The 22,018-nt window shown below is 54.4% G+C and overlaps 1 protein-coding gene and 1 long non-coding RNA gene across 2 annotated transcripts in view; one reads left to right on the forward strand and one right to left on the reverse strand.

Moving 5' to 3' along the window:
• The window catches only part of MYH11 (myosin heavy chain 11), a 140,427-nt gene extending 119,493 nt beyond the window's left edge, over positions 1-20,934 (forward strand). Inside the window, 15 exon segments of the mRNA XM_021086165.1 lie at positions 2,546-2,752; positions 4,524-4,628; positions 4,714-4,866; positions 5,055-5,303; positions 7,621-7,833; positions 8,453-8,665; positions 8,882-9,043; positions 9,380-9,508; positions 9,777-9,865; positions 10,240-10,271; positions 10,274-10,362; positions 10,956-11,164; positions 12,068-12,176; positions 12,296-12,468; positions 20,207-20,934. Coding sequence (XP_020941824.1) covers positions 2,546-2,752; positions 4,524-4,628; positions 4,714-4,866; positions 5,055-5,303; positions 7,621-7,833; positions 8,453-8,665; positions 8,882-9,043; positions 9,380-9,508; positions 9,777-9,865; positions 10,240-10,271; positions 10,274-10,362; positions 10,956-11,164; positions 12,068-12,176; positions 12,296-12,468; positions 20,207-20,339 — 2,265 coding nt within the window. The 3' untranslated portion in view covers positions 20,340-20,934.
• On the reverse strand, positions 6,128-7,300 carry LOC110259859. Its single transcript, XR_002342263.1, has 2 exons — positions 7,175-7,300; positions 6,128-6,524 (listed from the first exon to the last, which is right to left on the reverse strand). It is a non-coding gene; the product is annotated as an uncharacterized LOC110259859 (long non-coding RNA).

Here is a 22,018-nt window from a genome sequence, read left to right on the forward strand (position 1 = left end):
TCATGCTCCAGATGGAGGAAAGGCTACCTATTCATGTCCCCTTGTCACTTGTCACATAGCATCTGAGTGCATACCTTCAGCATTTTGTCAGTTCTTTGTATATGCTGGACAAATACGATCTTGCTGCTTTTATCAATAACATGAATTTCCCCTTTCAGATGTCTTCCCTTTTTTATGTTCAGAAGTTATTTTTAATTTGATAGAGTGTGAACCCAGAGGGGCTAGTCCCACCTTCTGGAATAATAAGTCCTCCAGACAGTAGTAAGGTGTCCATGTCCCTTTTACTCTGTTTCAAAGAGTGGGGCCAGGAGAGGTGACTGACCATGACCAAGCCAGGTGGTCAGCAGAGGTGGGCGGGGCCTGGAAGCCATGCCCCAGATTCAGGCCCCGCCTCCCTGGAAAGACTCAGCTGTTCATGCCATCAGCAGAACGCCTGGGTTTCTGACCTGTGTGAGTAGGAGGAGGCTGGGAGCACTGAAAAAGACGACTGTTTTACCTCTAGCAAATTTTCAGATGGTTGGGGACAACTTGTAATATCATTCTTACTTCGGCTCCCCTTACACAGGTGTAGTGTTGCCACCATTCTGGGAATACGGTTTTACGGAAGCTCAGATCCTGTGATGTCCCCCAGAGTTCATGCTTATCACCCTGTGCTGTTACCCTAAGAGGCACTTTGTCCCCATCTGAGGTCCTGGCAGCTCTTAGTCATGCCTCAGTGGCTTCTGAGGCTGCCTGGACACTGCCCAGAACCTTCCTGGGGCTGAGGGTGAGCTGCGTGGTGTTTCCTCTGCTCCTCTGCTCTTAGAACCCCCACACGCTTCTCTCTTGCTTCTTTTCTCCTCCCTTCAGCCCCTGGGAGAAGCCCCCTCCTTTCTTCCTTTTCCTACAACTTTTTTTTTTTTTAATGGCTGCACTTGCAGCATTAGAAGTTCCTGGGCCAGGGATTGAATCCAAGCTGCAGCTGCAATCTACACCACTGTGCAGCAACACTGGATCCTTTAACCCACTGTGCTGGGCCAAACCCACGCCACCATAGTGACCCAAGCCACTATGGTCAGATTCTTAACCCGCTGTGCCACAGTAGGAACTCCTCCAGAACACTCTCTTAGAGACGCTCATGTGCCTATAGGAGCTGGCTAGATAATGTAACTTTCTCTACATTTTCACAGAAACAGCAGCATACATTTGATGAGACGTGATAGACTAAAGGGAGTGCTGGGGACTGGGGCCAAGTAGAGTACAACTGCCCCATTTACAGGGCCAGCTGCTACTCTGATCCAGCTGATTGTTGCCTTAGAGGAAGGGCAAGACTCTTGCGTCCAGACCTTTAGCTTGTTTTTGGAAAGTCAGACTTAATTGAGGCATATGCAGTAAAATTCACCAGTTTTCAGTGGATAGGCCAGTGAATTTTGACAAGTGTATTCATTAAGTGTAACCACCACCCAGTCATGATAATACAACATGAGGTTTTTGGTTTTGTTTTTCTTTTTAGGGCCACACCCACAGCATATGGAGTTTCTCAGGCTAGGGGTTGAATCAGAGCTGTATCTGCCAGCTTACACCACAGCCACTGTAATGTCAGATCCGAGTTGCATCTGCAACCTACACCACAGGTCATGGCAATGCCAAATCCACGACCCATTGCATGAGGCCAGGGATCAAACCCACATCCTCATGGACACGAATCAGATTCGTTTCCACTGTGCCAAAACAGGAACTCCTGAGGTTTTTTGTTTTTTTCTTTCTTAGTTGCACTCGCAGCATAGGGAAGTTCCCAGGCTAGGGACTGAATCTGAGCCACAACGGTGACCTATGCCACAGGTGCAGCAACACCAGATCCTTAACCCACTGCAGCACAGTAGGAACTCCAAACATGAGATAAAGAGAAGCTGGGACTCCAGACCTTTATGTGACATTTCTTTTTTATTTATCTTATTTTATTTTTTAATTTTTTTTTTTTGTCTTTTCTAGGGCCGCACCCGCAGCATATGGAGGTTCCCAGGCTAGGGGTCAAATTGGAGCTGTAGCCGCCGGCCTGCGCCAGAGCCACAGCAACTCAGGATCTGAGCCACGTCTGCAACCTACACCATAGCTGCGACCTATACCACAGCTGCGACCTACACCACATCTCACGGCAATGCAGGATCCCCAACTCACTGAGCAAGGCCAGGGATCGAACCCACAGCCTCATGGTTCCTAGTCAGATTCATTAACCACTGAGCCATGACAGGAACGCCAGCATTTCTTTTTTAAAATGTTAAAGGACACCGCATGGGTCAACAGGACATGAAGGCAGGTTGGATGTGGCCCAGAGGATGCTAGTTTGCAACCTGTGAGCCTTAAGAAACAGAATCAAAAAAGCCTTTCTGGTGACTGCGTGTTCCTCCCCTCCCCGTGTCCTCCCCTGAGGTGGGGAGCACAGGTCCCCGGACCTCCCTGCGGAGGAGACAGGAAAGAAGATTCCCCGACATCATAGGTCCCTCTCCTAAAACACTCTCCTGGCCACAACGGTAATGCCTTCTCTCCCCGCTGCTTCTCTGGCCAGGCCAAGGCCAACCTGGACAAGAACAAGCAGACGCTGGAGAAAGAGAACGCGGACCTAGCTGGGGAGCTGCGGGTGCTGAGCCAGGCCAAGCAGGAGGTGGAGCACAAGAAGAAGAAGCTGGAGGTGCAGCTGCAGGAGCTCCAGTCCAAGTGCAGCGATGGGGAGCGGGCCCGGGCTGAGCTCAACGACAAGGTCCACAAACTGCAGGTAGGCGGGCGGTGCTGGGACCGACCCTGAGCTCCCCGAGCCTCGCTCGCAGCCGAGAGTCCACTTCCTTTAGTGACATTCCCCGGGGAGAGGAGATGGTCGCCCTGTTCAACTCATCTTGAAAAACTTTCATCCGCTCATGCAGAGTTTTTATTGAGTGCCTGCTGTATGCCAGGCACCGTGTTTAATCCTGAGATACAACAGCAAAAAAGCAGACACTGTCCCTGCCTGAAGGGAACTCCACCTAGCGGAGGGAAGGCTATTAATAGCCATACAAATGAAAGTAAAATGATGGACAGGAGAGGCACATACTGCAATTAATGTAAATAATATGGGGGCCTGGCCTGCGGGAGGACAAGTCAGGAAAGGCTTCCCTAAGAAGACATACGTTTGATGGAGAAGAAGTCTGTCTACTTACAGGCAGAGGGACAGCATGTGCAAAGGCCCAGTGGTAAGTGGGAAATTAGAAGAGATCACGTAAGGCCCGTAGAGCCAGAATGCCGACCTGGAAGGGGAGATGCAGCACTAGATGGGATTGGAGAGGTAGGTTGCAGCCAGAGGACACGGGGCCTTCAAGGCCCTATTATACGTAGATCAGGTTTTACTCTGAGTGTTGGGCAGCCATTGATGGGCTTTAAGCTGAAAAAAGACATGGTCCGTTTGTCTTTGGTCAGACTTAGCTTTGAACACACATTGGGCCTGACTTTGCATTCATGGGAAACAGCCCAGCTTTTTTTTTGTTTTTGTTTTTTGTCTTTTTTTTAGGGCTGCACCCATGGCATATGGAGGTTCCCAGGTTCCCAGGCTAGGGGTCTAATTGGAGCTATAGCTACAGGCCAACAACACAGCCACAGCCACAGCCATGCCAGATCCAAGCCACATCTACGACCTACACACCACAGTTTTCATGGCAACACAGGATCCTTGACCCACTGAGCGAGCCCAGGGATTGAACCCACAACATGGTTCCTAGTCAGATTCATTTCCGCTGTGCCACGATGGGAACTCCAACCCAGCTTTTGATAAATATTTAATGTGCTTAGCGCCTGGGATAAGGGTACAGAGGACCATTCCGTTTGAGTTTTTCCACACGCGGTTGAGCACAGGGGGTTGGCTATCCTAATTCAAGCAATGCCTGGGGCAGAGGAGTCAAGGTCATCTACATCCTCACTGTCAAGGGCCAGAGGACGGATTTGGGGGTGGGGGCTGGTATGTCTGAAAGGACTTGCCCAGAGATCCCAGAACCTGGAGTAAAGCGGAGAAAAGGCAGAGGGCTTTTTACCTTTTGTGTCTGCATCTCTGGCTTTGCTGTTAGAGTCAGTGAAAGGGGAAGGAGTTGGGAGGAGGAAGAGGGGGTGGGAGGGACAGAGCCCTTGGCAGTGGAGCTGCCATCTGCAGCCTCTCCTCCGACTTGAGAGAGTAGGTGAGTCCAGACCATCTCCCAGTGTCTGCACCCTCAGACCTCCTGCTTCATTGCTGCCACCTTGGCAAGGATCCGGGATTCATTTAGATGGATCGGGGCCCAGTCAACACAGTCTGACTATAGTCTAACAGGGTCTTAGAACCAGAGTCTAGAACCAGAGGTTGCAACTTGTAGACGAGGTGCTTCCCTGGGGGGCCATGGTGTGACCGTGACCAGGCCCCCCAGCTCATGGGGGCTTCTCAGTCAGGGGATCCCCAAGGCCCATTGCTGAGTGAAAAGGGCTTCTCTTCCTTAAGGAGGATTGTGTGCTAGAGGTTCCGACTAACCGCGGTCTCTCGGCACCCTCAGAATGAAGTGGAGAGCGTCACGGGGATGCTGAACGAGGCCGAGGGGAAGGCCATCAAGCTGGCCAAGGATGTGGCGTCCCTCGGGTCCCAGCTCCAGGACACGCAGGTGGGTATCTTGTCACCTCATCCAGAGGCCCCTGGGGTACCGCACTCCTGAGGGGCCCCTGGGACTGCCAGTGTCCTTCGTGTAGGAGCTGCTTCAAGAAGAAACCCGGCAGAAGCTCAATGTGTCCACCAAGCTGCGCCAGCTGGAGGACGAGAGGAACAGCCTGCAGGACCAGCTGGACGAGGAGATGGAGGCCAAGCAGAACCTGGAGCGCCACATCTCAACTCTGAACATCCAGGTGCTGGCTGCTTGTCCTCGCTTTTCTGGGCCTTGAGGGTAGATCAGGGGCTGGGGCTGGGCTGGTGGTGGAACAGTGGTGCCATTTTGCTGGGCTCGCCGCACCCCCTGCTGGTGAGTTTGCTTCTCGGGGTGCGGGGCGCCCTCCACCACCCCGCTCTGACCCCCCCCGGGACACGGCCGTTTCAGCTCTCCGACTCCAAGAAGAAGCTGCAGGACTTTGCCAGCACTGTGGAATCCCTGGAGGAGGGCAAGAAGAAGTTCCAGAAGGAGATCGAAGCCCTCACCCAGCAGTACGAAGAGAAGGCAGCTGCTTATGACAAACTGGAAAAGACCAAGAACAGGCTTCAGCAGGAGCTGGACGACCTGGTCGTCGATTTGGACAACCAGCGGCAACTGGTGTCCAACCTGGAAAAGAAGCAGAAGAAGTTCGATCAGGTAAGGGCTGGAGGGCCCTCTGCTCGGCTCCCGGACACTGGCTGCGGGGGTTGGGTCCGAGAAGCATCCGCGTCCAGTCCCTGCTCTGCTGGACACTTCAGGTAAAACAGTAGGTAGGGCCCCTGGGTCCGAGTCGGGAGAGCTGCAAAACCTCGGCAGCTGTGACTTTCCACATCCCACCCCGAAGGGGCCATCTAGAAATTCAGACACGCCTCAGGGTCTAGCCCTGACAAGGAACAAGATTTATTTTACGTATCATTGATTTTTTACTTACTTGTTTTTTTTTTTTTTTTTTTTTTTGCTTTTTAGGGCCACACCCACGGCATATGGAAGTTCCCAGGCTAGGGGTTGAATTGGAGCTGAAGCTGCCGGTCTACACAACAGCCACAGCAACGTGGGATCCGAGCTGCATCAGCCACCTAGATCACAGCTCAAGGCAATGCTGGATCCTTAACCCATTGAGCGGGGAGAGGGATCGAACCTGCATCCTCATGGATCCTGGTCGGGTGTGTTAACCGCTGAGCCACAAAAGGAACTCTGGGTTTATTCACTCGAGTACTTATGGAGAGCCTACTGAGAATTCCAAGTAATTTAAAGTATCCACCCTGGAAATACTACTGTTGCCTAACATTGCGTTACAAAGAATTTTGAACACACAGCAAAGCTGAAAGCACTGTACAGTGAACACCTGTATACTTACCACCTGGATTCAATCAGTAACACTTTACCATAGCAGCTTTATCACTCACGTCTTTGTAAGAGTGAATTGCATCTGTCATTGTATCTCATCTTTCGGATGCATTTCAAGGCAAATTATAGACATCTGTACACTTCCCCCTTGCCTATGAACCAGGGTACTTTTTTTTTTTTTCATTAGAAGCAGTTATATCACTAAGTATAACGGATCACACACAGTTGTAATGTTTATTGCATTACATTTGTAGAGTAAAAAAAAAAGAAGAGTATTGTGAATGAAAACATTAAATTACATTACTCCTGCATGCTGAGATGCTTTCCAAGCTTGAAGTTTCACTCTACCCTTCACCTGCCTCTCTGTCCTTTCTGGTATGGCTTTTCCATTTCTCCTTTGCCCTGGGCATTTAAAACGAGAGGCATTTTAAGAGGCGCAGCCTTTCTGGCTGCTGAGGGAAGGAAGGGCCCAGCCCCACTCCCCCTGGAGAATTATGGTAGATGGAAAAGACTGCTGACTGCTGCAGAAACCTGTGTCAAGGGGTTCCTGTCGTGGCTCAGCGGTAAAGAACCCGACTGGTGTCCATGAGGACAAGGGTTCAATCCCTGGCCTCCCTCAGTGGGTTAAGGATCCAGCATTGCTGTGGCTCTGGCGTAGGCCAGTGGCTACAGCTCTGATTCGACCCCTGGCCTGGGAACCTCCATATGCTGCAGGTGGGGCCCTCAAAGACAAAAAAGAAAAAAGAATAAAAGAAACCTGTGTGGGGCAGTGTTGAGCTGCATGTTGCACCTGAGCCCTGGAGTAAGCGCATAAAACATAGGGGTCATTTATTAAAATTACATATGCTTAAATCATGAATGTACTGAGTTCTGATAAACACAGAGACCTGTAATGACCCAAACCCCTGAATTCCAATTTTTTTTTCTTTTTTTTTTTTTTTTTTAGGGCCGCACCCATGGCATACGGAGGTTCCCAGGTTCCCAGGTTAGGGGTCAAACTGGAGCTGTAGCCACAGGCCTACACCACAGCCACAGCAACACAGGATCCAAGCCGTGTCTTCAACCTACACCACGGTTCATGGCAACACTGGATCCTCAACCCACCGAGCAAGGACAGGGATTGAAGCCATATCCTCATGGATGCTAGTCAGATTTGTTAACCGCTGAGCCATGACAGGAACTCCCCCTAAATTCCAACTTTTAATATATATTACTCAGATTTAGTAAATATGATTTGGTTTACAAGTAACTTCAGATTTATTCCAAAAATTAACTGGGAGGTTGTACTTTGGGGCCACATGCTGGGGGCGGGGTGGCTCAAAGCCCCTCCCTGTCCAGACCCAGTACTACGGCTGTGAGCAAGCTACTGTGGCTGTGAGACAACAAAAGAATAACTGGCCTCGAGACCTGGGCCACCCACACTAGCCATCATGGGCAGCCTTAGTGGCAAAAAAGCAGACCTGGACGTCAGCGAGCAGGGTTTCTATTAGCACAGATGTCTGACTTACTTCCACCTGCACCGGATGAATCTGTGGGGACGCGAGGCTTCTTCTCCTGCCTGGCAGGTGTGTGCAGCTCACCCTCAGGCACACCCAGAACTCACCTCTGGGCCTTCTGTGTGTTGCAGTTGTTGGCCGAGGAGAAAAACATCTCTTCCAAGTATGCGGATGAAAGGGACAGAGCTGAGGCGGAAGCCAGGGAAAAGGAAACCAAAGCCCTGTCGCTGGCGCGGGCCCTCGAAGAGGCGTTGGAGGCCAAAGAGGAGCTCGAGAGGACCAACAAAATGCTCAAAGCCGAGATGGAGGATCTGGTCAGCTCCAAGGACGATGTGGGCAAGAACGTAAGCGGCTCTTCCTTTTCTTTGCTTGTCCACGTCTCACCCACCCACCCTCTCTGCTGCTTATCAGTCCTGGGGGGAGGGGGCTCCATGCCTCTTTCTCCTTTTTTTTTTTTTTTTTTTTTTTTGTCTTTTTATGGCCGCTCCCTTGGCATATGGAGGTTCCCAGGCTAGGGGTCCAGTCGGAGCTGTAGCCACTGGCCTACACCACAGCCACAGCCACACGGGATCTGAGCCATGTCTGCAACCTACACCACAGCTCACAGCAACTCTGGATCCTTAACCCACTGAGCAAGGCCAGGGATCGAACTTATGTCCTCATGGATGCTAGTCCGATCATTTCTGCTGAGCCATGACAGGAACTCCTCCATGCCTCTTTCCTGTTGAGCTCTCATCAAGAATAGAAGGCAGTCTTGAGAGAAGGCTGGTGCAAAGAGGGGGGCCTGGTTGGGAACAGGGCGTGGCAGTGGGGCCTGAGTCAAGGGTTCCCAGAGGAAAGCTCTGGTCTGGGCTCCTGGTCACCCATCCCTCGGGGAGCCAAAGCCACTTCCTTGACCTTGATGAGCTGCCTGTCACTGGGGGCGGCACAACCATCTTCACGATGTCACCCCTCACGTGAAAGGTCCATGAGCTGGAGAAGTCCAAGCGGGCCCTGGAAACTCAGATGGAGGAGATGAAGACCCAGCTGGAAGAGCTCGAGGACGAGCTGCAGGCGACAGAAGATGCCAAGCTGCGGCTCGAGGTCAACATGCAGGCCCTCAAGGGCCAGTTCGAGCGGGACCTCCAGGCCCGGGATGAGCAGAATGAAGAGAAGAGGCGGCAGCTGCAGAGGCAGGTAAAATCCTTGCGGGGAGAAGCGGGGGAATGGGGGAAGGTGGGCCAGCCGCTTCCCTCTTTCCACCACCGTCTGCCGGCTTCTCGGAGATTCTGAGTTCTCACCCGTGATCCGGGGAGGAGACACCCACCTGGGCGCTGGGTGGAGGCTGGCTGCCGGGGGAAGGGCTTGGAGGGGCAACTCTGCCCGGCAGTGCATGTCTTTCTCCTCGCTCAGCTTCACGAGTACGAGACGGAACTGGAAGACGAGCGAAAGCAGCGCGCCCTGGCAGCGGCGGCCAAGAAGAAGCTGGAAGGAGACCTCAAGGACCTGGAGCTGCAGGCCGACTCGGCCATCAAGGGGAGGGAGGAAGCCATCAAGCAGCTGAGAAAACTGCAGGTGGGTGACGCCCCAAGAGCCGGGCACCCTGGGAAGTCGGGCTGGCAGTGGCCGGGGCACGGGTCTCTCTCGGTCACTGCAGCCTGTTCCCCTGGTGTGTGTGCATCACCCTTTAGTTTTGGGGGGTGCTGTTCCCGGCCTGGGGTGGGGGCACTATCATCAGGCCTGCAGATCACAGTGCTGTTTCTTAGATCCGAGGGAGCCCATCCAGAATGGGCTGGCATTAGCCATAGTTAATGGTGGGACATCCTGGGGCTGGCACAGAGAGGTAATGTGGGCAGCAGGACTTGGTGAGTAAGGTTCCCTTAAGCTGGTTCCTCCTGTCGACGCCCGCAGGCTCAGATGAAGGACTTCCAGAGAGAGCTGGAAGATGCCCGAGCCTCCAGGGATGAGATTTTTGCCACAGCCAAAGAGAATGAGAAGAAAGCCAAGAGCCTGGAGGCAGACCTCATGCAGCTGCAGGAGGTAGGGCACTGATGGCAAGGCTGTGGTCCAGCGTCCCACAAGAGTGGAGCCCCCGCCGGGGAGGGACGAGGGCATGCAGAGACATGGGGCTTTCTCCCTGAGGTGTCCGCAGGCCTCCTCTAGAGCACAGAGGCGGCAGAACCATTTTCAAGGGTGGCCGTGGCGATTGCCGGGAGCCTGGCGATCAGAGCAGGGTGGCTTCTCAGGTGGGGTTCGGCCTTTTGCAGGCAGACAGCAGGTTTCCTTCCTCCCACCCCCTACCATCCAGGATCTAGCTGCGGCTGAGAGGGCTCGCAAACAGGCAGACCTGGAGAAGGAGGAACTGGCCGAGGAGCTGGCCAGCAGTGTGTCGGGAAGGTATGCGCTGCATGGGGAGGAAGGGAACCTCGGAGTCAGCAGTCAGCAGAGAGAGTGTTCAGCTGAGCTTGTGACGGGGATCACAGGGCTTTTACACCTTGTTTGTGGGTGCAGCCAGTTTCATTCTGAATGAATGGCATGGTGGGGACAGGGGCATCTGGGGACACAGAGGAGGAGCGGGTCCCCATCCCAGGCCTGGCTTTGCTGACACCACTTGACTCCCCATTTCCCAGCTGTGTGACTTTGGACAAGCCTCTAAGCCTCTGTGAGCCTCAGTTAGAAGTGAGGGCAACCCCGAGGCACTGCTCCTTCCAAGAGGAAGCTCTCTAAGCCAGGGGAGGCTAGAGACCTCAGAGCGGCTGCCTTTCCCTTAGGAACGCGCTCCAGGACGAGAAGCGCCGCCTGGAGGCCGGATCGCGCAGCTGGAGGAGGAGCTGGAGGAAGAACAAGGCAACATGGAGGCCATGAGTGACCGCGTCCGGAAGGCCACGCAGCAGGTGCGTGCCCGCGCCACCTCAGATCCGCTCTAGGCCCCAGCCCACGCTGGTTCAGGACACCCCTCATAGGCTCCCTTGTGCCAGGTCAGAGTGGAGGAGAGTAGGGACCCACAGTTGTCTGCGCTGGGCCTCCACCTCTCCTCTTCTAGTCCCACCAGACCCCGCCTGCTGTCCACAGAGGAATTAGCACCAGCCTGCAGCATGAACTTTGGTGGCTTCCCCCAGCAGATGCTCCCCCTGGCCTAAAGGGCCTTGGTGGTCTGCTTGCTCTTTCCTCAGCTCCAAGCCCCCACTTTAAAACAGGGCGCACTCGGTGACATCACTGAGCATGGGCTCCATAATGGGTGCTGGGGACCCATTGTGTGACCTAGAGTCAGGGACCCTGGGGGCAGTGGGATGCTGCCTGGAAGAGCTGCCTCTTGAGGGGAGTCTTAAGGGAGGGCCAGGAAGGAGCTGGTGGCAGGAGGAGGAGGAGGGTTCCTGGGTGCCCCAGCTCCGCAGACCGGCACAAGGACTATGGGAGAAGGTGTCCCTCTCGGTGCACCAGCGGGCGTCCATGCCCTCCACCTGGTGATCTTCACCCTCCTCCCCAGGCCGAGCAGCTCAGCAACGAGCTGGCAACAGAGCGTAGCGCAGCCCAGAAGAACGAGAGCGCTCGGCAGCAGCTGGAGAGGCAGAACAAGGAGCTGCGAAGCAAGCTGCAGGAGATGGAAGGGGCAGTCAGGTCGAAGTTCAAGTCCACCATTTCGGCACTGGAGGCCAAGATCGCACAGCTGGAGGAGCAAGTCGAGCAGGAGGCCAGGTATGGTGGGGCCAGTGCCTCAGTGATGGCCTGCTTGCCAATGGGGGAAAGGAGGAGGCCAGGTGTCAGGCAATGGCCGAGCATTGGTTCTAGATGAGAAACCAGCTCTGTAGTACCCCCAAGGACTGTGCTGGGAGAACTGAGTGAGAATGCAGGAAGGTTCTGTGCCCTTCGCATCTGTGCTGTTAGCTGCTCTAAGTAGCGTGACTCCAATGATGTCAGCCTGGCTTCCCCGGGGCTCATGACGCTTTGCTTAACCTGAGTTGGCAGGATGTCATGTTAACAGATACACAAAACGGACACATCATCAGCCCCTCCACACACACAAAAGCGGGAAGGCTTCCCACTTAAACACAGGTCCCTGAGCTGTAAGGTCACAGCACGTTCGGGACCTCAGATAGGGTTGGGGTCCTTGCATCTTTTTTCTTTTGGTAGCGGCTTTATGGATAAGCCACGTCCCACACAATCCACCTACTTAGCGTGTACAATTCAGTGGCTCTTGGTGTACAGTTCATAGCACACAGTCATCACAACCAACTGCAGAATGCTGTCATTACCAGGTAGAAACCCTGGATCCTCTACTTCCCACCCCCCAGCCCCAGGCAACCACCCCTCCACTTTCTGTCTCTGTTGTCTATTCTGGACATTTCATAAAGTGGGACCATACCACACGAGGCTTTCTGTGCCTGGCTTCTTTCACCGAGCACGTGTTCAAGGGTCTCCCATGCTGGCCGAGGTGTCCACACTTCAGTCCACACTTCATTCCTTTATGAACAGACACTATTCTTAGGATGAACCCTGATCTGGGCTCAGGAATAGTGCCTACAAGGGTCTAGTTGAACACTGACTGCGAGGGAGGCCCTCCCCATGTGAATCATCCCGGCTCCCCCCAACCCCGTGCAGAGAGAAACAGGCGGCCACCAAGTCACTGAAGCAGAAGGACAAGAAGCTGAAGGAGGTCCTACTGCAGGTGGAGGAGGAGCGCAAGATGGCAGAGCAGTACAAGGAGCAGGTACCCCTGCCTGGCCCCGCCCAGCAAGGCCACGCCCCCAACCCCAGGCCCCGCCCCTCCCAGCTCCAGGCTCCGCCCTGGTCGGGGAGGGGCCCTGACCCTGGGCCTCTGCTTGACAGGCGGAGAAAGGAAATGCGAGGGTCAAGCAACTCAAGAGGCAACTGGAGGAGGCGGAGGAAGAGTCCCAGCGCATCAACGCCAACCGCAGGAAGCTGCAGCGGGAGCTGGATGAGGCCACGGAGAGCAACGAGGCCATGGGCCGCGAAGTGACGGCGCTCAAGAGCAAGCTCAGGTGAGGGCTGGCCCCCAGGCGCCCTCAGCGTGCGGGCTGGGGGCGCGGGCGGGAGGCCCACACTGAGGCAGGGTATGGCTGCAAAGGCTCCCTTTCCCCACAGCCTTCTCGGCTTTCCTGCTCAGCCTCGGTCCTCGGGGCGGGGCCCAGGTCACGCAGGCCCTGCCCCTCACCAGTGCCCCTTCTGTCCTCTCTAGCTGGTCCCCTCCCATCCTGGGGGAGGCAGTATCTCCTCTGAGACCTTCCTTCTGCCGTACAGACAAGGGCAGAATCCCTTCTGGGTACTTTGTCTTACCCCCTTTCCCTCACTCAGGGCTTCTCTACACTGTTGACACTTGGGCCTGTGTAATTCTTTGGTCATCACGAGCTGGCCTGTGCCCTGCAGGATGTTGAGCAGCATCCCTGGCCTCTTCCACTAGATGCAGTGCCTCTTCCCCCATTGTCCCCCAGGGCTGCCGCTGCCCACGGCCCTAAGGACCCAGTCCTCTGCACTCAGTGGACTGGGGGCTGTTTTCTCTCCTGTGCTCCTGGAGCCTTGGGCCTGAAGGAGGGTAGCCCCCCCTGCCCATCCCCCGGTCTACCTTGTTCCCTGGAGGTTTCAGCTCCGAGCTTCCTGTCAGGCGCACCCCCACCCGCCATCGGGCGATCTGGCCTCTCGGGTCCTTGATCTTCTCCCCCCAGGTCCGCAGGCATTCCCAGTAACTCTCAGCCCCAATCTGACCATCAAGCACCATGTCATCTGCCCGCCCCCACCTTTCTTAACTCACTTCCTCCGTCTCCACTGGGGTCTTCAACCCCTCAGCTCATCCCCTCACTCGCTGAGTCCGGGTGACAGTCACCTTTCCCATCCACACTCTGGCCCTTGTATGTACTCACCAGGTTAAAGCACAACCCAGATTAACCACATGCCACCTTCTGCACCTCAAAGTGGTGGAGAAGCAAAGAGCCATGCTGCCACCTGCACTGGCAACTCTCCTCTGCTGACCCTAAGCCAACCCCGCTTAGCACTGCCTGGACTTCTACCTCCTCATCCCCTCACTACCCCTCATCCCCGCATTCCCCCATCCTCTCACCCCCCAACGTCCCCTCAGTCCCCCCAACATCCACTCACCAGCCCCCCACATCCACTCACTCCAATATCCCCACTCCCCCCAACATCCCCTCACTGCCCCCACACCCCCTCGATCCCAACAACCACTCACTACCCCCCATCCTCTCACTCCAATATCCCCTCACTCCCCCCAACATCCCCTCACCCCCCCACATCCACTCCCAACATCCTCACTGCCCCCACACACACATCCTCTCACTCCCCCTACCATGTCCTCACCTCCCCATCCTCTCACCAAAAAATGGACAAATATCATAAAATATTAGCAAGTCCCCATTCAACCTCCCTCCCTGTATGTGCTCCCTCCTTCCCCATTTCTGGGCCAAACTGTCCAGCACCAACTGAGGCCAACTCCCCCATGAGACACCCCCACCCCCACCCCCGTTTATCCCAGGGCACTGCTCCCGAAACCTTCCCTTCTCCCTTCTCTCTCACTGAGTCCTTCCAGCAGCTGGACAAGCCCAACCCCGCTTCCCTGCCAGCTGTTACCAGCACACTCTAAGCCAGGGCTGCTCAGCCGCGCCTGCTCCAGCCCAGCTCCTCCTCCCTCCCTCCCCGGGTGTCCTCCCTCCCCTTCTGGCATCTGTCTTCATCTCCTCTGCTGGCACCTCATCTCGAGGCCGGCTTGCTCTCTGCCTGCCCAGGGTGCTGCCCAGGTCCTCTCTCCATCCCCACCTCTGCTCACTCCTCCAGTGTCTCCACCAGCCTGGTGGCTTCAGCACCCCATCTATAGCTAGGGACTTCCTAGTTGATCTCCAGCCCTGACTTCCTGGGACTCCAGATCCCCTTGACATCACCACTCAATGCCCAATAGGCAGATCCACCTAAACATACCCCAACCTGAGCCCTGACTGAACCCCTTCCCTCCGACCCAGCTCCTCTCAGTCCTTTCCAGCTCTCAGCTGCTCTTAGCCGCGGCCACAGACCTGGTGGCCATTCGTGGTTGCTCTCTCTCCTTTACACCCTTCATCCAATCTGTGGGGAAATCTGGTCACCTTTCCTTTAAAAATTACTGTCCACCCAGAAGTTCCCGTCATGGCCCAGCAGTAACAAACCCAACTAGGATCCATGAGGATGTGGGTTCCATCCCTGGCCTCGCTTAGCGGGTTAAGGATCCGGCATTGCCATGAGCTGCGGTGTAGGTGGCAGATGTGGCTGGGACCCCACATTGCTGTGGCTGTGGTGTGGGCTGGAGTTCCTGTTCGAGCCCTAGCCTGGGGAACATCCATATGCTGCAGATGTGGCCCTAAAAAGACCAAAATAAAATACTGTCCATCCAGAATCCACCCACTTTTTGCCACTCTGGTCCAAGCCACCCTCTCCTCCCATCCAGACAAGAGCCTCTCTGCTCCCACCTGGCCCAATCCCTGCATTGGTAGGAGCCCTACCTCCTGCGTCTACTGGCTCCTGAGTCACCCTCCACCTCTTTACACAGCGCCTCAGGGCCTTTGCACTGGCTGCTCTCTCGCCCAGATGCTCCTCTGAGCTCACTGCAATAGCTGGTTCCTTCCTTCCCTTCCTTCAGGTGCTCACCCCTCCCTGTCACCAGCATTTCCCGCCTCACTCCCTACCCTTCTGCTCTCCCCATGTGACTTGCTGTTCCTTTTACTTATCTCATTTACAGTCTGTCCTCACACGCGTAGAGGTTGTGTCTGCTCTTTCATCCCCGGTGTCTGGGACAGTGCTTGGCAGTTAAGCCTTCCATCCCTGAGGCAGAAGTGACATCTCTCCAACATTTGCCATTTCGCTTTAGCCTCTGCCCACCTGTCTGTTGGCCGACTTGGTATTTTCTTTGAAGTTAACCCTGTGAAGCATACATAGGTCCGTTTATGAATGAAATTTGCCACCCCTGTAGCGTTGAACCGGAACCCCTTGCATCAGCAGGTCACAATTAAACACAGTGCCAAGAAAACAAGAGTGAGTTCTAGCTACTGGAGCCACAAACTGATGACTGTGAGCTGAAGGCTGACTCCTCAGTTAAAAGAGGGGCAAACAGCACCAAACAGACCCTCCGACATAATCAGATTATTTCACAAGAGTTGCAAAGGGAGTACCTCTCTCGCCATGTAGTTCAGTGATCCCAGGGTGCACCCAGGAATGCACGTGGCATCTCCACCCCAGACTCTGAGACAAGGGGAAGGCCCAGACCCCTCTCAGGAGGGGGGAGGGGGCAGCTGGCTCAGAGTTTGGGAATTGGAGAAGGAGATCCCAACTACACATGGTCCCTGCTGATGGACCCCCTAGAACTCCATCTGCTGCCAACTGGACACTGCTGAGTGGGGGGGAAGCGGTCGTCCACCCCGGCTCTGTCACTCTTTTGTTGTCACTGCTCTTTCTCCTGGGACCAACAATTCTTGCAGCACAAGCTGACTGTCCCCTTTGGGGCCTGCCCCTGACACCCCAGCCTTCTTGTGGTGTACCTTTTTTTTTTTCTTTTTATGGCCCCACCTATGGCATATGTTAGTTCCCAGGCCAGGGACTGACTCCGAGCCCCAGCTGTGACCTGTGCCATAGCATGGCAATGCCGGATCCTTTAATCCACCACACCAGGCCGGAGATTGAACCCATGTCTCTGCAGAGGCCTGAGCCATTGCAGTCAGATTCTTAACCCACTGCACCTCAGCAGGAACTCCCAAACCAATCATTTTTTTTACAGTTAATGTGAACGTACACTTAAACGCAGGTGGAAGACAGGTCCTATCTTTTCTGTCTTCTCTGAGTCTTCCAGATGTACGAAAACACAACATCAAGCACTAGAGCTCTGAGTGAGGTTGACAGGCCTGGCCAGCTCCTCAGCGAGCAAGGAATGACAAAGCCAGTTTCACACAGTTGTACCAGCCAGGTCCGTCTCAACATAAGCTGCTTTTAGAGCCTGCTCAGCATACCCTCACCGCCCACTCTGCCAGGCATCTCAACAGGAGCCGCTTTCTTGCTCTGGGCATAAAAGGCAACAAAGACAGAATGACGGTGATAATGTGAGAGGCAGCTGCAGGCTCCTTGCCTGGGTATGTTTGGGTTCCGTTCCTGCTTTGGGACTAGTCTGCTCAGTTCCCCTTGACCTTCCTGCACAGGTGTGCAGGATGGGAGATGCCACCGGCGCTCTTCAGCAAAGCTCTGAAGGACAGAAGTTTGCATTCTAAGAGCTTGTGGCTTCAGGAGCTCCTCTGTAAGGATGACTTAAAAGTGCCTTTAATTATTTAACTGACGCACATGCCTTAAATGATTAAAAACGTGCTGAACTGGGAGGATGGTAACCACCAGGGATTCTCTCTCTGTTTCAGAGCCCCAATCCCCCAGGAAACTCCGCAATGACGCACCAGGTATCATGCCTGCAGCTTCGCGGCACGTGTGTGTGGCTCTCGGGTTCCTTTCTGCCAATGCGTCTCCCTGTCCCCCGCCCCCACCCCCCTTTTCTGGCCCTGGCAACTTTCGAGATTCCAACAAAATCTGCAGGCTTGGATATCTTCGTTCGAAACTACCTTTCATCAGAACCAAAACAGACACAGGACGACCTCATCTCTTGACCCATTTTCCTTCCTTCCTCCCGCTTTGGCCTATGACGTGGCACTGACAGGGCCGGTCCCCCGTGCTGAGCATTTAGAGGCCATGTGTCGCTTGGAAGGGTCTTACCTGCGTGAGAGGCCCTTCCTACACTGTGGGGACATGGCTGCGCCGGCCTCCCTCGTCTGGCTCAGACACGGCGCTGAGCGGTGTGCCAGCTCCACCGTCTGGGTACCTTCCCGGAGAATGGCTTCCATCTGGCTGGTCTGGTTCACAAGTCAGAATTAACCAAGCACAGGGTCCTGGTAACCACGGCCCAGCCACGCATCCTCCAGGGTGGGGTTCTCACACACGTCCAGGGAGGAAACCCCGATGTCTCACAAGAGCTGGGGCTGCTGGGGCTTGAGCCAGGCCGAGCTGCTAACCACATCTTCAGCACACGAGGGCCACACCAGCCACCGCGAGGCCGGTGAGGCCCAGGCGGAGCCTTTCCTGAAGGCCTCATGGGCATGTGCTCACAGGCTGGGGACAGACACCCAAGACGCAGGGCGGGCACGCGGGCTCCATGAGACAGGGTTTAACAGGCCTCGACATGTCTGGGGTTCCAACAACATCTTTGCACGTGAAGTTAGGCAGCGAGGACCTGGCTTTCCCCTCATCCTCCTGGGGGAGGCCCAGCGAGTCCTGCCTTGTGTCCGTCTTCTCTCTTGGAGAATCTCGGCGTTGCTGTGGCCACCCAGATGCTTAAAAAGCTGGATGAGGTCTCATCCGGAGGTGGAGGCGGGAGCATTATGCCTCTGAGACACAGCTTTTGAGCAGCTCTCCAGTCCCAGGATAAACTGGATTCTAGGACTGGTGGGTGTGTAGGACCCTCTAGCTAATGGAAACTGAGTCCTTGCAAAGCAGCAGGTGCCCACACTGCCATGCTGGTTCCTGGTATGTTAACAGCGCCTTAGATACGCTTTTGAGTCCATGAAAAGAATCCAAATTCCCCAGGATCAGACCCTTTAAGAAAATATTTAGAGGGAATTCCCATCATGCTCAGTGGTAATAAACCCAACAAGGATCCATGAGGATGCAGGTTCGATCCCTGGCCTCGCTCAGTGGGTTGAGGATCCAGCATTGCTATGAGCTGTGGTGTAGGTCACAGACATGGCTCAGATCCCTCGTTGCTATGGCTGTGGTATAGGCTAGCAGCTCCAGCTCTGATTAGACCCCCAGCCTCCATGTGCCACAGACACAGCCCTAGAAAAAAGAAAAAAGAAAATCCTTAGAGGCATCCCTTAGTTGGTTCCTGTGACAGACATAGCCAGTGTCAACCTTTGCCTAGGATTTGAAGCCAGTTCCTTTAAGGGCCCTGTGGAGTTCGCGTGTAGCTCAATGAGTTAAGAATCCAGCATTGTCACTGCAATGGCTCGGATTGCTGCTGTGACACAGGTTTGATCCCTGGCCCGGGAATTTCCACATGCCACAGGTACAGTCAAAACAAAAGCGGAAAGGCCCTGAACCGAGCAGGCTGCAGTGTCTAAGCAGTAGGCTTCCAGGGACCCAGCAGCAATTTACCTCTTAGACAAAGGGCGCGCACTGATCAATTAAACTCTTCTGTCAGCAAATGCAGACTCTTCCAAGAGGCAAAGGGAGTGGCTGGAGCCTGGAAGTGTAGGTGAGGCAGTGCCCCAGCCACAGGCCATCCCACCCAGTTGTGACCCTGGGGCGTAGACAGAGGAGAGCGCTGTGCGCACGGCTGCTGAGCCCTGCACGCTGGGACCCCACTCTGTCCCAGGTTCTCAGAGAACACGAGACGGTGCGAAAGAGGGAGAAGACTTTTAAAGTTCACTGCTAGAGAGTGAGTGATACAAGGCTAGTTCCTAAAGAGCTGCAGGCCTAGAAGCTTCCTTGTGATGCAAGTGAGGCTTGAGTTGGGAATGGCTACAGCTTTAAGGCTTTATTCTGGATCAGTGCCCCCTTGGGAAGTACCATCTGCTGTTGGGTTCCTGCCACCCTGGGACCCCAAAAGGTCGGGCTGGGAAGCTCCTTCTCCACGATCAGGCATCTCTGGGCCGCGCTTACGCCTCCTGCCTTACCTGTCTGAGTCGCCCCTTTGACTAAAGAATCCATAACTGGGAGGGGCTCACCCTCGTGGCTTTTCTGTCCAGCCTTTGTGTGGCGAAGCGAGTTGTCTTTGTTGCAAAAAGTCTTTCTTCGCAGACATCAGAAATGAGTTAAGACCTGTCAGATGGGGCCAGAGGGCCGGAGCCCAACACAACTCTTTGTTGTGATTGCTGTAAAGCAAGCCCGCACTTCTTTCCCCCCAGTGGAGGATTAGTGCAGGCACGTCTGACCTTTCCTCCTCCTGCCTGCCCAGGCCTCCCCTGCAAAGGCTCACTTCAGGTGACCTGCCGGGAACAGAGCATCAGGCAGGAGAGAGGAGTCGGGAGCAAAAAGGACAAAGGCCTGTCCTACCAGCAGGGGCTAAAACATACCTTGGATGAACATGTCTAACTTATTTTCTGACCAGTGTTCCTTGAGCACCTCTCCTACACCATGCATGGTGCCTTCTGTGATGAGCCCCAAATAAGCGAGCTCTCAGGCACCACATCCCGCTCTGCAAAAGAAAGGGCCCTGCAGTACTTTAACCAGACAGCACCCCTCTGGCCTCCAGGCTCCCCGCCTCCTCAAGGCTGTCCTGGCAGGTCATTCTCACCTTATGCCAATTCAAAACCCAAACTCCCCCCTACTTTCCCGTCAGCAGAGCACCCCCCACACACAGAGCAGGAATAGCCCCCTGGGGGGCACCACCCCACTTGTCTTGTTTTTTCTTCTTTACTAAACCCAAGTCCATGACTGACCAGAATCCAGAGGCTCAGCAATGACCAAGCTAGACATTTTTAAAAGCAGGTGGCCCTGCTTTGAAGAACCTATGTTGTCCACCTTCCAGCCGACTAAACGTACTCACACCCCCCAGGCGGGTCAGGGCTTGTTCACGGCAACCTGAATATTTGCGTCTCATTTGTCTGTTTGTGTTTGTTTTTGCCCCCCCGCCCCCGGCCCAGTCTGAAAATCTCTTCCAGCCTCTAGGGAGATTTCTGTACCAAAGGAATGTGTTGTTTCTCCTAAAACCCACAGGCGAGGAAACGAGACCTCGTTCGTTCCCTCAAGGAGGTCTGGAGGCCGCAGAGTTATTGAAAACGCAGATGGATCTGACGAGGAAATGGACGCTCGAGATGCAGACTTCAACGGAACCAAAGCCAGTGAATGATCAACTTGTGTAAAACAGGACAAAACCAAACCCGGTGAACTCCGCTTAGCACTGTCCAAATCCATTTGCAAAGTCCAAACATCACCGACACCCCTCACGATGAATATTTGAAAAACAAAAACAAAAAACACCCCCCCTGTTGGTTCAGGGCAGCAATTTAAGTTTTGAATGAGGTACCAAGTGAGAAAAACCCAATGGGAAACACAGACACAGCCACCCCCTCTGCCGAGGTGTGCAGAGCTTTTGACTTTTTAGAAAAAATTAGATCCACGGTTAACTAAGCCCTGGCAACTTAGTGTACATGAAACGGGGAGACTCACCACAGTGGGTGCCGCTGGCCCCACCACCGGGCCCTTCCTGTCCCGTGTACCCTGCCAGCGGCCCCGGAGGCCCCGGTTTGCGAATTCCTCTTCCCTCCGGTTCCCACGCGTCAGATGCACACAGTTCACCGAGACCAAGTGCCTCTGTAGTCACAGGAATGCAAAAGGCGACGCTGCTGCGACGGCTGAGAGCGGCAATGTCACACTGTTTTATAAGCACCCCGACTGTACTTTCCAGGACACCCTCACTAATAAAAGGTTATAAATCACTAGAACGCAGACGGCTCTTCTGTTGTTTTCTAGAGAAAAAAGGACGGGAGGGTCGCCTCATTTAATCCTCACAATGACCCCACGACGTCTGCCTTATTACTATTTCCTTCCATAGGGAAACTGAGGCCCAGGACAGGGAAATGAATGTCCAGGATCGAAGCACAGCCGAGAGACCAGTGGAGACGCAGGCGGGTCTGAGGGAGGCGGGCGGCACCAGCCCAGGGAGGAGCACCAAGCCCGAGAAGACCATCAATCAAAACAGTACTACTAGGAGTTCCCCTGGTGGCTCAGTGGGTTAAGAACCTGACATTGTCTCTGTGAGGATATGGGTTTGATCCCTGGCCTCGCTCAGTGGGTTAAGGATCCGGCGTTGCCGTGACCTGTGGCATCAGGCCGGCAGCCACAGCTCCGATTGGACCCCTAGCCTGGGAATTTCCATAGGCTGTCGGTGCTGCCCTAAAAAACGAAAACAAACCAAAAAACGAAAACAGTATTACTAAAATAAGTGAAGAACGTTCGAGTTAAAACACAAGGCTTTGCCCAGCAGGGGTTTGTTAACTTTTTCTATCAAGACCCAGAAAGTGAGTATTTTAGGCCCCATTAAGGTCTCCGCCATGTTTTCTTTTTGGCCATGCCCATGGCGTGCGGGAAGTGCCCAGGCCAGGGATCCAACATGCGCAGTAGCAGTGACGGGAGCCATAGCAGTGACAATGCCGGATCCTTAACAGCTAGGCCACCAAGGAACTCCTCTGTCACATTTTTCTTTTCTAAACAACCCTTTAAAAATGTAAAAACTGGAGTTCCTGTTGCAGCTCAGTGGTTAACGAACCTGACTGGCATCCATGGGGACACAGGTTCAATCCCTGGCCTCGCTCGGTGGGTTAAGGATCCGGCATGGCCGTGAGCCTGTGGTGTAGGCTGCAGACTTGGCTCAGATCCCGAGTTGCTGTGACTGTGTTGCAGGCCGGAAGCTACAGCTCCAATTGGACCCCTAACCTGGGAACCTCCATGTGCCGCGGGTGTGGCCCTAATAAAAATTTAAGACAGGGGTTCCTGCCGTGGCGCAGTGGAAACAAATCCAACTAGGAA

This window comes from Sus scrofa, chromosome 3, assembly GCF_000003025.6.
Source record: "Sus scrofa isolate TJ Tabasco breed Duroc chromosome 3, Sscrofa11.1, whole genome shotgun sequence".
NCBI lineage: Eukaryota > Metazoa > Chordata > Mammalia > Artiodactyla > Suidae > Sus > Sus scrofa.